General features: G+C 48.6%; 1 protein-coding gene across 1 annotated transcript in view; it reads left to right on the top strand.

The window, feature by feature from the left end:
* LOC107107583 (cadherin-6) overlaps positions 1-13842 on the top strand; it is a 65148-nt gene that overhangs the window by 20834 nt on the left and 30472 nt on the right. Inside the window, exon 5 of the mRNA XM_015407890.1 lies at positions 1310-1563. Within this exon, the coding sequence (XP_015263376.1) occupies positions 1310-1563 (254 nt within the window). The remainder of the gene's footprint in view (positions 1-1309; positions 1564-13842) is intronic.

The raw sequence follows: 13842 nt of genomic DNA, 5'->3' as shown, positions 1-13842 counted from the left end.
GCAGGGCCCGCTGGGCGCGGGGCCACGGTCATCCGAGGGAAAACTCTATGGTTTTCCCTTGGATGGTCGTGGCCCACCCCCAGTGTGCCCGGCATGGTCGCGCCACTTCCGGGTGACGGGGTTGCGGTGTGCACACTCCAGGAACAAGCCGGGAGCCCCCCGCTCCAGCAGCAGGTAAGACTTGGCAACCCTAGCAGGGTTGCATTAGGAGTGCTGTTACCTAAGTAGATTTCATGGTACATGTAGGCGTCCTAGAGCTGAATGCCTACAAAGAAAGTGCTGGTGTCAGGAAGCAAAGCCTCCCACCTCAATAGGAGACCTCCTGCCCTTCGCCCGCCCTGACTGCCACTGCTCAGCTGGGTGGCAGGAGAAAACAGCAGGGGCAAAGGTGGGGGCAAATGGCGTCACCGGCAACGTCATGACGTCACTTCCGGCATGTCCTTGAGCCAAATGCTAGAGCAGGGTCCCCGACCCTTTTGAGCCTGCGGCAACTTTGGGATTCCAACACAGGGCAGAATCACAAAATTGCTGCCACAGGAGGTAGAGCACAATCGCAAAATGGCTGCCGCAGGAGGCGGGGCCAGCCACCAATGTCAGGGAGGAAGGTGATCTATAACTCTAATAGGACCTCTTCCACTGAACAGGCAGAAGCTCTGTTCAACAGGAAACCTTTTCATCTTCACAGCCAATCAGAAGCCCTGTTGGGGGAAAGCCCCACCTAGCCCCGTTCCCTTTCTAAAAGCATTTGGTGGCTGGCACCCAGAAAGGTGTCACTGGGTGCCTTGCTTCCTGTGGGCACCACATTGTGGACACCTGGGCTAGAGTGTTTCCGGAAGGGACATCATTACCTTGCCGGTGACGGCCCCCCCCCCCCGAGGTGAGTTTCCTGCTGGTTGCCAACCTCCGGCTTGCAGCACTACCGAATGTATAGCTCGACAGTGGTCCTGCCCTAGGCCTGCTGGATTTGTGATCTGCCCGACTGAATGGAGACCACCAGCCATGGACAGCTAGTCCCCCGTTTGACAAAAGAGCTTTAAGAAATGGCTGCTGACTGTTGTCGACAGCTGGTGAGCTGCATTCAGCCCAGTTAGCTATATTATGCAAGCCAGGCCCAGGGCAGGCACCAGCCAGATGAGGGCAGAGTATGGCGAGAGGTCAGGGAGGTGCCGTTTAGATCCTTCAGGTGTGCATTTTGAATCACGCAAATGACATCCTTCAAGGCAGCCGGGTGCCTCTTTAAATGTCAAGCTTCCTGTGGGGAAAAAAGTATTTTTAAGTTTCCCGTAACATGCAGAATTTCTCTTCTCAGCCACTGGACTTTGAAAAGAGGAGACAATTCACTCTGAAAGTGGAGGCCGCCAACCCTCACGTAGATCCCAGATTCGTCTATCTCGGACCATTCAAAGACGTCACCACGGTCCGGGTTCAGGTGGAGGATGTCGACGAGCCTCCAGTGTTCAGCAGACCGGCGTATGTACTGGAAGTGAAAGAAGACGTCCCAATAAACACCGTCATAGGAACCCTCGCTGCCCGGGACCCAGACGCTGCGAAGAATCCTATCAAGTAAGCATCAACGATTTCCACTTTTATTGCTTATCTTCTGAACCTAACCACAGTTTTTTAAAACTGTAACCTTCTTGCCAGTTTAGCAAGTTTGGTGTAGAGATTAAGTGCACAGACTCTAATCTGGGAGAATCGGGTTTGGTTCCCCGCTCCTCCAGTTGCAGCTGCTGGATGACCTTGGGCAAGCCAAAGTTCTGGCACAGCTGTTCTTGAAAAAGAGCAGTTTCCGTCAGAGCTCTCTTAGCCCCACGCGGCCGCGTTTTGACCCGCAGCTTCCCCCGATTTTTTGAGGATCACAAAACTGCAGGGAAAATGGGGCGAAGTCGCGGGTCAAAATGTGGCCGTGCGGCTTCGAGTGGGAAATTGACCAATAGAAGCAGGGCAAAGGGAGGCGTGACCGCGGCGCAGCTCTTGTGTGAAATTGGCCCAAGAGTAATAGGGCTTGAGTGTGAGCCAATGCAGTGATATGTCCTTGGGTTTAGTTGCCCTTGAAGACTGAGGATGAAAGAATCCACCTCAAGGCTTCCCAGAAGGACACTGAGAAGAATTTGAAGAAGCAGAAGAAGACTTGTAGGTTTTTATACCCCACTTTTTTCTACCTTCAGGAGTCTCCAAGCAGTTTCCCTTCCTCTCCCCACAACAGGGATCTTGTGAGGCAGGTGGGGCTGAGAGAGTTCTGAGAGAACTGGGACTGCCCCAAGGTCACCCGGCAGGCTTCATGTGGAGGAGGAATAGGGAATCAGACCCATTTCTCCAGATGAGAGTCTGCTGCTCTTATCCACTATGCCAACTTGGCTCTCACTTCCTCTCACCACAACGGACATCCGGAGAGATTTCCAGGCATAAAACACAGCAAGGACACTGCTTGGAATTGTCTTGTTGTGGTGGTTGGTTTTTTTCTTTAGTAGACCTTCCAGAGGCTCAGGTGGTGAAAACACGTGAGTGAAGGTTGTGGCTACTTGTTGTTGTTGTTCAGTCGCACAGTCGAGTCCGACTCTTTGCGACCCCATGGACCAGCTCCCGCCAGGCCTTCCGGTCTTCCGCCATCCTCTGAAGTTTGCTCAACTTCATGTTCGTTGCATCGATGACACTGTCCAACCATCTCAACCTTTGCCGTCCCCGTCTTCTTTGACCTTCAATCTTTCCCAGCATCAGGGTCTTCTCCAGGGAGTGCTCCCTTCTCATTGGGTGGCCAAAGTATTGGAGCTTCAGTTTCATTATCTGGCCTTCCAGGGAACAGTCAGGGTTGATTTCTTTTAGGATTGACTGATTTGTTCTGATTTGTGGCTACTACAGATAGAAAAACGGAGGAGGAGAGCAGTAATGGAGAATTTAACAGCGTACGAGGGGATGCCAAAGAAGATGTGCGGCAAGAAATCGCATACAGTTTGGCCGTCTAGATATACCCCTAGAAGCAGAAAGAGTTATCGGGGAGGGGAGAATGTGGATGAAGAGAAAGACAGAGGAAGAGGGACTAAATGCTACCTTGCAAACTGCAATCCTGCACGTAGGACTTATCCCACAAGGGAGTTTTCTGGAGCAACATCTCTTCCCAGATCTGTGTGGACAGATTAGGGCTGGGTTGCCGTGACAGTTGTCCCCCCATCCCAACATGCACCGCGCCATCCGGAATGTAAACACTAACTCTGTCACTCCCTCTGAGCTCCGGGGGGAAGATGCAATTAGACCATTATATGCACTGCTTGTCACTTACATGTCAGGCTTCCCTGACAGTTAGAAATAAAACCTTCAGACACTTGATGTTACATTGAAAACCCTCAGCTTCCCCCCCCCCCCCCAACTTGGCTGTCACTTTGCAAAACAACACTGAAGCGGCCGAGCGGGTGTCAGCTTTGAGAACCCTTTGATCTCCCATTAAAGAAAACTTCATTATATAATTATTAATGTGCTTACTGGGGAGGGGGCGATTCACGCGTACATTCCTTGGTGACCCGCAGCACTCTTCTTGACCCGCAGTTGCTTCTGACAAAAAAGACGCTGCGTTTAAGAAACCAATTAGGAGAAGGTTTTCGAGAAAGCCGAATTTGTGAAAAATCTCCCTTTGGCAGGAGTTGGTGGAGTGACATGAACATTTGTCGACGGAATAACGTTTTAGTAGCTGATTCCCCTTGTCTGCCTGGGCGCCGGTTGACATTTCAGATGAATAAATGCATTGGGCTCCTACCGGTGTTCCCTCTAAGCTGAGTGAGTGTGAGGCAGCTCACAGTTTTTTAGCCTCCGGCTCACACATTTTTGCCTTCGCTCAGGAAGGGTGCGGTGGCTCAAGTGGTTAAGATGCTGAACTGCAGGCTGTGGAAGGTCAGTAGTTCAGTAGTTCAAGACCCGGGTGCTGCAAGATGGGGTGAGCTCCCGTCTCTAGTTCCAGCTCCTGCCAACCTAGCAGTTCGAAAGCAAGAAATTGCAAGTAGATAAATAGGGACCACTTCGGTGGGAAGGTAACAGCGTTCCGTGCACCTTGGTGTTTAGTCATGCCGGCTACATGACCATGGAAACATCTTCGGACAGCGCTGGCTCTTCGGCTTTGAAACGGAGATGAGCACCGCAACCCTAGAGTCGGATTCGACTGGCTTTCGAGCAAGGGAACCTTTACCTTTACCTTTACAGGAAGGGTGGCTCCAGAGCACACTAATTTATGCAGCAGCCAAATCACTGACTCACAACTTGAATGCCAGTAGCTCACAAAGTAGGAGTTTTGCTCATAAGACTCCACGGCTTAGAGGGAACATTGGGTTCCTACCCTGATGTAGAGCTCTCACAATACTGGAGCTGACAGTTTCCAGTCCTGGCTCCGGTGAGGCTCTGCTCCTATTAAGACCTCATGGTGGAGAACACCATTCAGCAAAAGTACCACCACCATATGCCGATGACAGGGTGCAGTCACTGCTTATCTACCTGCCTTCCTCCTGCATTTGAAAGCGCAAAATGGCAGCTCCACCAAAATTATCCCCAAAAGTGGCACCTTCGCTAAACTGCAGATCTGAAACCTTGCGTGACACTTAACCATCGGAAGAAGGAAGATGACAGCTCGTCCCTGCAAAGGCGCTTCTACCCACACGAAATTAGTGCAGTAAGATTTATGTGTGCCCCCCCCCCAAAAAAACTGTCCATAAACTGTAGCGGATTCAGAGCACAGCTGCAAGGCTGAAGAATGGTAAAAGGCGGAGGGTTTCCAATAAGACGCTTCCATACTTCGGTCCAAGGACCTTTCCCTTCCCACGTCAATATTAATGCAAAGAGTTTCAGTAGCGTCCGCATTTGTTTATTAACCTTCCAGCTTATCATTTTCCCAGGGTTTGAGGGGGAATAGACTCTCAAAATCTAACACACATGCACCAGTAATTTCATTAAAGGAATGTAAAAAACGAGTTTGATGTTGTCGACTTAATTCTTAATAGTCTTTGTGATCCATAAAGTCAGAGTCCCCACAAATTCAATGCAATTAGCAAGCCTGTGATCAAAAGAGACCCGAGACTACTTAAATGAAGTGAAAGGAATGACAGGGGTAGCCTATTAAAAACACCCTTCTAGGTGAGGATTAATGATATAATTAGAATATGTTTAAAACTACTCTGCCCTTCTCTAGTTTTTCTTTTTTTCTTCAAAAAGAAGAAAAACATGTTGTTGTTTCTACATCAAGAGCTTGTCAAGCCGTGATGTTCCGTGTTAGTTCCGTGTTAACTTTCTTCTCTGCAAATGATTCAGTGTGTGCCGTGTGATTCTGGAGCGGTTACACTTTTCCATAAAGTTCCCATTAAAGTGGGTAGCTATTTGAGATCATGAGGAGGAGATGCTCCTTAGATAGTGTTGATCCTTAAGTAGGGAATCGATGGAACGGCTCGGAGTGGTGGTGAGCAACATTCAGTAGCCTGAAGTGATATCCATAAAACAGTCCTCAGGCTAGCATCAGACTATAGATACAGTGTTAAAACATGGGGAAAGCCTGGATATACAAAAAAAACAAATCCTTTGGCCTGGCACCGAAAGGTCAGTAAGGTAGGCACCAGGCAAGCCTCAAGAAAGAGGGTATTCAAAGGCAAGGTTCCAGCGCTGCGAAATCCCTGTAGTCACTCAAGGGCTATTAGCCCTGGTGACTGAGGGGAACCTCCTCCACATTGAGAGGCACTAATCCTCTGAATCCCAGAGCCAGGAGGCAGCCTCAGGGGAAGGCCTCGGCCTCCATGCCCTCTTGTTGGCTGTCCAGATGAACTGGTTGGCCACTGTGTGAAACAGGATGCTGGGCTAGATGGACTGTTGGTCTGATCTTTTTATGTTCTTATGATTTTGCTGCAAAGCGGCTGGGAGCTGGGTGCTAAATGTCCATCTGTTTTCCCTACTGGAGAGAATAGGGTTCCCAAGTGTGAATTCAGCCGCAGCGGGGGACTCCCGGCTGGTGGCTGGAGCGTGCGTGCCCCGCATCCATGTCACCCGGAAGTGACACAGGCACGCCGGGCACACTGGGGGCGGGGCCACGACCATCCGAGGGAAAACCATAGAATTTTCCCTCGGATGACCGTGGCCCTCCCCCCAGCGTGCCCGCGTCACTTCCGGCAACGTGCACATCGGGGTGGAGTTCCCCCCGGGGCCCGATCCACTGGTGGCAGGGAACGGGCCTCTGGGGTGGGGGTTTCCTTGCCCCCCGGGGGGACTTAGCAAGCCTAGGAGAGAAAGGAAAGAATGGGTGCTCAGCTCCCATCCTATTTGAGATGAGAGTTGGGAACCAATTTCCCTCTCTCTCCTGGTTTACAAACTGCCTTCCTTTCTTGACAGTGGGAGTGGGGACCCCTCGAGGTATTTACTTCTCTCTGGCATAGCCCAACAAAACGATCAGTGCTGCAACCATTGCTTCCGAAGGGCGACCAACAGCGAAGCCCAAACAGGTTGTGCCCAGGTTGTAAATTAAGAATTGAATATAAACGGTTCCCCCCCCCATCGCTTCTGTGAACAGAGTCAGAGACACTGTTACATCCTTGACATTCGGATTTCAAGATATTAGAAAATCCTACGCCGCTAATCCTCAATTCATTGAACATGTGAAAGATGCTTGTTCAAATCTCATTAAACGACATGCCAAATCTGAACCGTGGCACCGCTGCCAACTTTCAGTTTGTCTGAGATCCTAATTGCTACCCCAGCTTGAGGTCCTGGTTTTTTTTTTTTGCAACTCAAATAATTCTGTGAAGGTCTCCGCTGGCAAACAGCCTTTGAAGTCAACAGGCACAAAAACGCTTTGTGCTCCAGGCTTTTAAAAAGTAACCGAGAGAGCGTCTTTAGTTTCACTTAGAAAGAAGCAAAAACACCCCCCCCCGAAAAAAACCCCTCTCGTGATCTTTAATTTACTTTAATCCATTCATTTGGAAGGGTTGACTGCTGACCTTTTAAGAGATGGAAGCGCAAGTGCCGTGTAATGATGTGAACTTAAGAATCTGTTGCATTGATTGTCAGTGTTCATGTGCTGTTGGCTATGTACAGAGAAGCACTGTCAGACCTTCCTCATAGTCAAATGCAGGGCTATTCTTGGGGCGGAATGCACAGGAACGGAGTTCCGGCTGGCTTCCGAGTTGGCCACGCCCAGCAGGAACTCATTAGCATAATAGGCCACACCCAACAGCAGGAACTCATTAGGATTGGCTACATTAGGGGTGTGTGGCCTAACATGCAAAGGAGTTCCTGCTACAAAAAAAGGCCCTGGGTGTTGACAACAAACAAGGTAAACAGAATAAGAAGCAAAAGGCGGGTGTGGCTGGATGAGCACACTTCTGGTAACATGGGGGTGCGGCCTAATGTGCCAATGAGTTCTGCTGTCAGGGTGTGGCCTAATATGCTAATGAGTTTCTGCTGTTAGGTGTGGCCTATTATGCTAAGGAGTTCCTGCTGGATGTTTTCTACAAAAAAAGCCCTGGTCAAATGTGTATTGCCCCATATTCTAGTCTACAAAAGAGGATGTAGTGAAATTGTTACAATGCTGGACTATTTCTAGGGAAAACCCTTTCGCTTCTGTGAAAGTCTCTAGATATCCTTGGGCCAGTGACTAGGTTGGATCCAGCTAGCTTTTGCACTCAATCTCATGAGTTCCCCTCCTTGCTATAGACCACAGCCCACATGGGTTTTGTACATGCAGGTCCCATGAGCAGGTCTCCACCATAGCCTTTTCAGTGGTTAAACGGTAACTCTCTGCTCTGTTTTTCACCCGCAGATATGCTGGTTGGATCCAGCCATTATCTGTCAGGTTGCTGTGAGGATAAAATGGGGGGGGGAGGGTTGGCCCAAAGTGTTTTAGGGGAATAGTAACATTCAAGAGGAGCTGCGGTGGCTCAAGTGGTTAAGACGCTGAACTGCAGGTTGTGGAAGGTCGGTAGTTCAGCAGTTCGAGACCCGAGTGTGCCGCATGACGGAGTGAGCTCCCATCTCTAGTTCCAGCTCCTGCCAACCTAGCAGTTCGAAAGCAAGAAATTGCAAGTAGATAAATAGGGACCACTTCGGTGGGAAGGTAACAGCGTTCCATGTGCCTTGGTGTTTAGTCATGCCGGCCACATGACCACGGAAAAGTCTTCGGACAGCGCTGGCTCTTCGGCTTTGAAAAAGAGATGAGCACCGCAACCCTAGAGTCGGATTCGACTGGCTTTCGAGCAAGGGAACCTTTACCTTTACCTAACATTCAAATCCTCATAACCAACTGTGTGCTGTTTGAATGCCAGTAATCCCTTGTCCAGACAGATAGCACATTTTTGTAAAGCATGTTAAGAACCATTTATGTCGACAGTTCTATTCCATTTCATCACTTTATTCAGAACGACACATAAATTCTAATTACATTACGAAAACAATGAAAAAATACATCAGTAAATGAACTGGTAACGAGATACGAGCAATCGTTTGTTGTGCCATAGATAATCAATCCAGTATACCAGAAACCATGTTGAAGACGCTGGTTGGTGTCTTGGTTTGTTCTAGAAATAAGTGGGTTCTAGATCGAATCAAGCCTGAGTTATCCCTAGAACCTAAATGACTAAGGTTGCGGTCACACATGCCAGAAAAAAACGGGTGGGAAGTGAGGCTATTTCCCCTGGAGGAATTTGACCCACAGTTGCGTGATCACACCTCCCTTTGAAGCTGTGGGTGATGAGACGCAAATGCGGGTGAGTCTTTTTTGTGTGTGCCATTTTCCCCCCATGTGTTTAACCGAGGGATCGATGAATCTCACCTCCACACCGAGGGCTCCCTATGGAGTTTGCGATGATGCGTATCCTGCGAGGGGGGGGGATCAATGGCGCGGAGTCGGGAAGACCTGATCAGACTATCCCGATCAATGTTCCCTCTAAGATGTGGAGTCTTGTGAGCAAAAATTCTGCTTTGTGAGCTGCTGGCATTAAAGTTGTGAGCAAGCGATTTGGCTACTGCATTAAGAGTGTTTTAAGTAATGTTGGCCACCATACTGGCAGAATAGTTACTTTTCCATTGTGGAAGCAACTGTAATAGTGATCTCTGGGTTTTTCAGTTATTAAGTGCTTTGCATAGCAGTGGTGACAGATATGCGTCATGTCTCCTATATCATAAGTAATCATTGTTCTGCATTTTGAAGTGCTTTTGGTTTTTCCATATATAAAGATATGTTGTGTTCTCCAGCTGTACTGCTGGCTTTATGTGTCAAAATGCCAATATCCATATTTCCCTTGTTTCTTTTGGCTGTGATGAACATTTTTAATGCAGTTTTATTAATGTCTTTTTCATGGTATAGTTGGTTACTGTTTAAATGGCTTTCTGGCGGTAACCATTTTTGGAGTTTTTTTCATTTTGGCAAAGCATCCCCTTTTGTGAGGTACTTTTGGCATTGTATTGTTCTGTATGGTATTGATGAGGGACTGTTGTTTCTGACACAAAAGGCAGTGTTTCTTTCAGTTGTTCTGAGCGGTGCACTCTTAAGGGAGGAGGGAGCTCTGTGACAGCCTTCTGTGAAGGGAAGGGAGTGACAGTTGGAGACCACTTTTCCCTTTTCCCCTTTGTTTTCCTCTTTTTTCTTTATTGAACACTGGAAAGAGAGCCATCTAGCCTTGTTCAGTTCACTTGTGCATACTCAACCAGCCACCTGAAGTTGGCTTCAAAGAGTAGTTTGCCTGTGAATTACAATCACTTTGTTTATGTGAGGTGGGCTGCGGTCACACGGAGCATTAGCCACGCTACAGAGATGGAAGATAGGCGGATTTTCCGGGCGCGATCATCTGGGAAGCGTAGAGCTCCCATGGCGAACTCGAGGCTTCCCGCCGAAGATGCGGAGTAAAAAACTAGTACCTCCGAGGTACTAGTTTCCGGAAACCGCGGTGCAAGGGCTGGCGTCTGATCGTGTTTCTGGTGGTAGTCCGTGGCATCTGGCGCTCGCCCATGTCCCGTCGCAAACAGGTATTTTTTTCCCCAAGTCTCCACAAGATGCGCACAAGCACCCATCGGTGCATGCGCACAAAGAGGAAAGCGAAAGTGCCATTTCGGTTTTTTTTTTTTAAATGACCTTGTTTGTCACCGCAGCGGCACCTAGCCATCGCTCAACGGCGCATGCGCACAAAGAGGAAAGTGAAAGTGCCGTTTCGGCTTTTAAAAAAAATTACCTCGTTTGTCACTGCAGCAGCGCCTAGCCATTCCCTGTGTGATCGTGCCATGCCGCTTCTTTGCCGCGCTGCAGGATCGTCGTGTGATTGCCACCCTCATTTACCCACCAGTGCCGAGGGAAGGACCTGTGGTGTGCCACCGGCACGTCTGATCGCATAATCGCAGATCAAACTGCACCGGGGCAATTAGCCATGCCTCCCCCCCCCCTGCGCGATATCCGGCCCATATGACCGGGGCCGTGATATTTCAAAGTTTGCCTCACTGGTCACTGCAGGTCTTGAGGTGCAACAGGAGTCCTGCACCACTCTCCTTCTGAGTGCCCTTGCCAAAAGCAGCTGTTTATTGGTTTATCAGTGAATCAGCCTGAGGCACCTTTGCTTGTTCAGTCTCTCGCCTTGCCGCGGAGAATTGTGTGGTTGCAGGGCTCCAGTCTTCTTCAGCCTGAGATGAGTCCACATTCACCCACAGCACCACAGCTGTCTTTGGCAGTTTATTTGTCTGTCAGGGTTGCTAAGGAATTTTTAAAGAGGCGGTGTGTGCAAACTGACACTGGTTGGAGGAAGTCCTGCCTACACTTCACCTGCCTCCAACTCTCAGTCACTGTGCCCACCCATCCATTAATGACGCCTCAGCTGTCCTTTTATAACTCCCCTCTGGCCTCTAGTCAGTCAGAAGAAAGAAGTAGTGGGGAAAAGCAGTGCCCAAGCTGTTGGGGGGAGGAGAAGCAGTTAGAAGCCAGAGAGAATGTTTTTAAAGGACAGCGGACCTTGCAGCTACAGAGATTGGAGTGAGAACGATCCTTCTCTCCTGCTTGCAAGGCTTTGCAGTTGCAGGCTCAGATGTCCTTTTAAAACTTCCCTCTGCTATTTAGCCATTTACACTGCCGGAAAAATAGCACTGGAGATGGGTGAGTGGGAGTGAGGAATCCTCTCCAATCCCAGCTTCAGTTCTGCTGTTGCTTCCTCCCCTCTTTCCCCACCGATTATCTCTCTGTGTGTCTCTCTCTGTGTGTCTCTCACTCTCAGCCAGTCAGTCTTTCTCAAGCTGGTGGTGGAGGAGAAGCAGTTAGAAGGGGGTCCCCCCCCAGAAGTTTTGGTGCAGTGGTTAAGAGTGCTGACTCTAATCTGGGAGAACCAGGTTTTATTCTCCAGTCCTTCACATGCAGCTGCTGGTGTGACCTTGGGTCAGTCATAAGTTCCTTCAGAGCTGTTCTCTCAAGGGCAGTTCTTGAGAGAGCTCTCTCAGCCCCACCTACCTCACAGGGTATTTGTTGTGGGGAGGGGAAGGGAAAGGAGATTGTAAGCCCCTCTGAGACTCCTTCGGTTAGTGAAGTGTGGGGTATAAATCCAATCTCTTCTTTGTTGGTTCTTTAAAAAGACAATAGAGCCCACAGCAAAAGAAGTAGGGTTGAGGAGCTCAGGTGTCCTTTTAAAACATCCCCCTGCTATTTAGCCATTCATACTGCAGGAGGAATCCTCCCCAATCCCAGGACCAGCTCTGCTTTTGCTTTCTCCCCTCCCCCCCCCTCTCAGCCAGTCTGTCTCTAACTGTCGATGTGGCAGGGCCTAGAGTAGATCCCTGTGATGGCCATTTCAAAAGGTATTGGGGGAGAATTCAATCCTCTGCAATTTCTTTTTTTACTTTTTGGATTTTTATGCAGACATATGGAGTGCCCTGAGCCTGTAGAAAAACCTGTTGGGGGAAACTGTGCCCTTTTTTGTGGAAATAAGTATTCGCAGGAAGCAGAGGGGACTGTTGCAAATTAGATCTATAGATAACAACAGTTAGAGGCACTGGAATAAAAAACATAGGCACTTGAATTTGATGAGAGGGTTAAGATGTTGGATCTGAAGAAATCACTTCCAGGCTTAACCCAAGAGTCCTTCCTAATGAGAAAAGATTGGCTACTGTCCTGGAAGCGATGGACAAAGTTAATCCCTACATAGAGATGTGAAGGAAAAATGGAAATATTGCGGAGGACTGTTTTTCCCATTTTTTTTCCCCAAGGCCTTTTTGACCAATTTTTTTCTGATGGAAAAACTGGAAATTTCAGGGAATACTGAAAAAAAGAAATCTATGGGAGTCTTCTCTACTACACAAAATTCCTTGCCAAACTTTTTCCAAGTTCTCTGTCGGTGTTCAAACTGTGTTCAGTCAAGGCTGAAATCTGACTCTGTCAGCACTAGATGCTTTTTCTCAGATGGTCTCATTACATGTCTCCTCTCAGTTAAGGCAGGAATCTGATTGAATCCCCTCAACATCCAGCTGTCCCAAGACTTTTTCTGCCCAGCTGATGCCAACCAATCAGATTGTCTGGAGCAGCCTGTCACTCAAGTCCCTCCAGCTCAGTGAAGAATTAACTCTTCAGTCACAGTTCTGTAGTTAAATATGTTGTGGAAGGCTTGTAGTCTGTAAAAACAGAGGTCATTTCGGGGGGGAACGCGGGGGAACGCAGTTCCCCCGGGTGAGGTACAGGGGGCAGGGCACATGACGAAGCCCCGCCCCCTGCTTCCTGCTGCCCCGCTTCCGGCCCTCATTCAGCCAGGAGGAGGCAGGAGAAGAGGAAGGGTACATTTCCGGTGATGTCAGGAGGTGTGGCCTTATGACACACTTCCGGTGATGTCAGGAGGTGTGGCATATGCTAATGAGTTATGGTAATGAGTTCCCCTAGCTCTTTTTCTATGAAATGACCCCTGTGTAAAAATGTTGTCGAAGGCTTGTAGAAGGCTTGAAGTCCTGTAGTTGCTCGTATAGCACTTCAGGCTTGTAAATATGTTGTCGAAGGCTTGAAGTCCTGTAGTTGTTCATATAGCACTTCAAAGTCTCTTAAAAAGTGCAGTCCAACCAGGGCTCTTTTTGTAGAAAAAGCCCAGCAGGAACTCATTAGCATAATAGCCCACACCCAACAGCAAAATCCATTAGCATATTAGGCCACACCCTGACAGCACCGCTCATTAGCACATTAGGCCACACCACCATGTTACCAAAAGTGTGGTCATCCAGCCACACTCACCTTTCCCTTCTTATTCTGTTTACCTTGTTTGTTGTCAAAACCCAGGGCTTTTTTGTAGCAGGAACTCCTTTGCATGTTAGGCCACACACCCCTAATGAAGCCAATCCTAATGAGTTTCTGCTATTGAGTGTGGCCTATTATGCTAATGAGCTCCTGCTGGGCGTGGCCAACTCGGGAGCCAGCCGGAACTCCGTTCCTGTGTGTTCCTGCCCAAAAAGAGCCCTGTCCATCACATATACCTTTTGTTATCCTTTTGACCTGGTGTGGTTGACCCTTTCACCTCTCCCTCAAACCAAGGGGACACATTTACCTGTAGACTGAGGGAAAAGTCGCTTATTACCCTAACTTGCAGGAGGGAGAAAACAGAAGGAGACAAAGCAGAAACTGCACCGCAGCCTCAAAGGAGAACTGAAAGGTTCATTCAGAGCTGAGCTCTCTCTAACCAGATAACAAAATTATACTATATGTGCTAAGATAGCACGTGGTGCATCAGCTTGCAGTTTTCTCTCCAGTATTGGGCATGTTTGCAATTTTGCTTGCATGAAACTAAGGCGTTTATAATTTTTCAGTTCCGTAAAGTTGTCCAGGAATGCAATTTTATATGCTAAGTAAGTTATAAATGATACAAATCAGGGCTATTTTGGGGC

The sequence above is a fragment of the Gekko japonicus genome, unplaced genomic scaffold (genome assembly GCF_001447785.1).
Source record: "Gekko japonicus isolate JY-2015 unplaced genomic scaffold, Gekko_japonicus_V1.1 scaffold4486, whole genome shotgun sequence".
Lineage (NCBI taxonomy): Eukaryota > Metazoa > Chordata > Lepidosauria > Squamata > Gekkonidae > Gekko > Gekko japonicus.
This window is presented reverse-complemented; position numbering and strand designations above follow the sequence as displayed.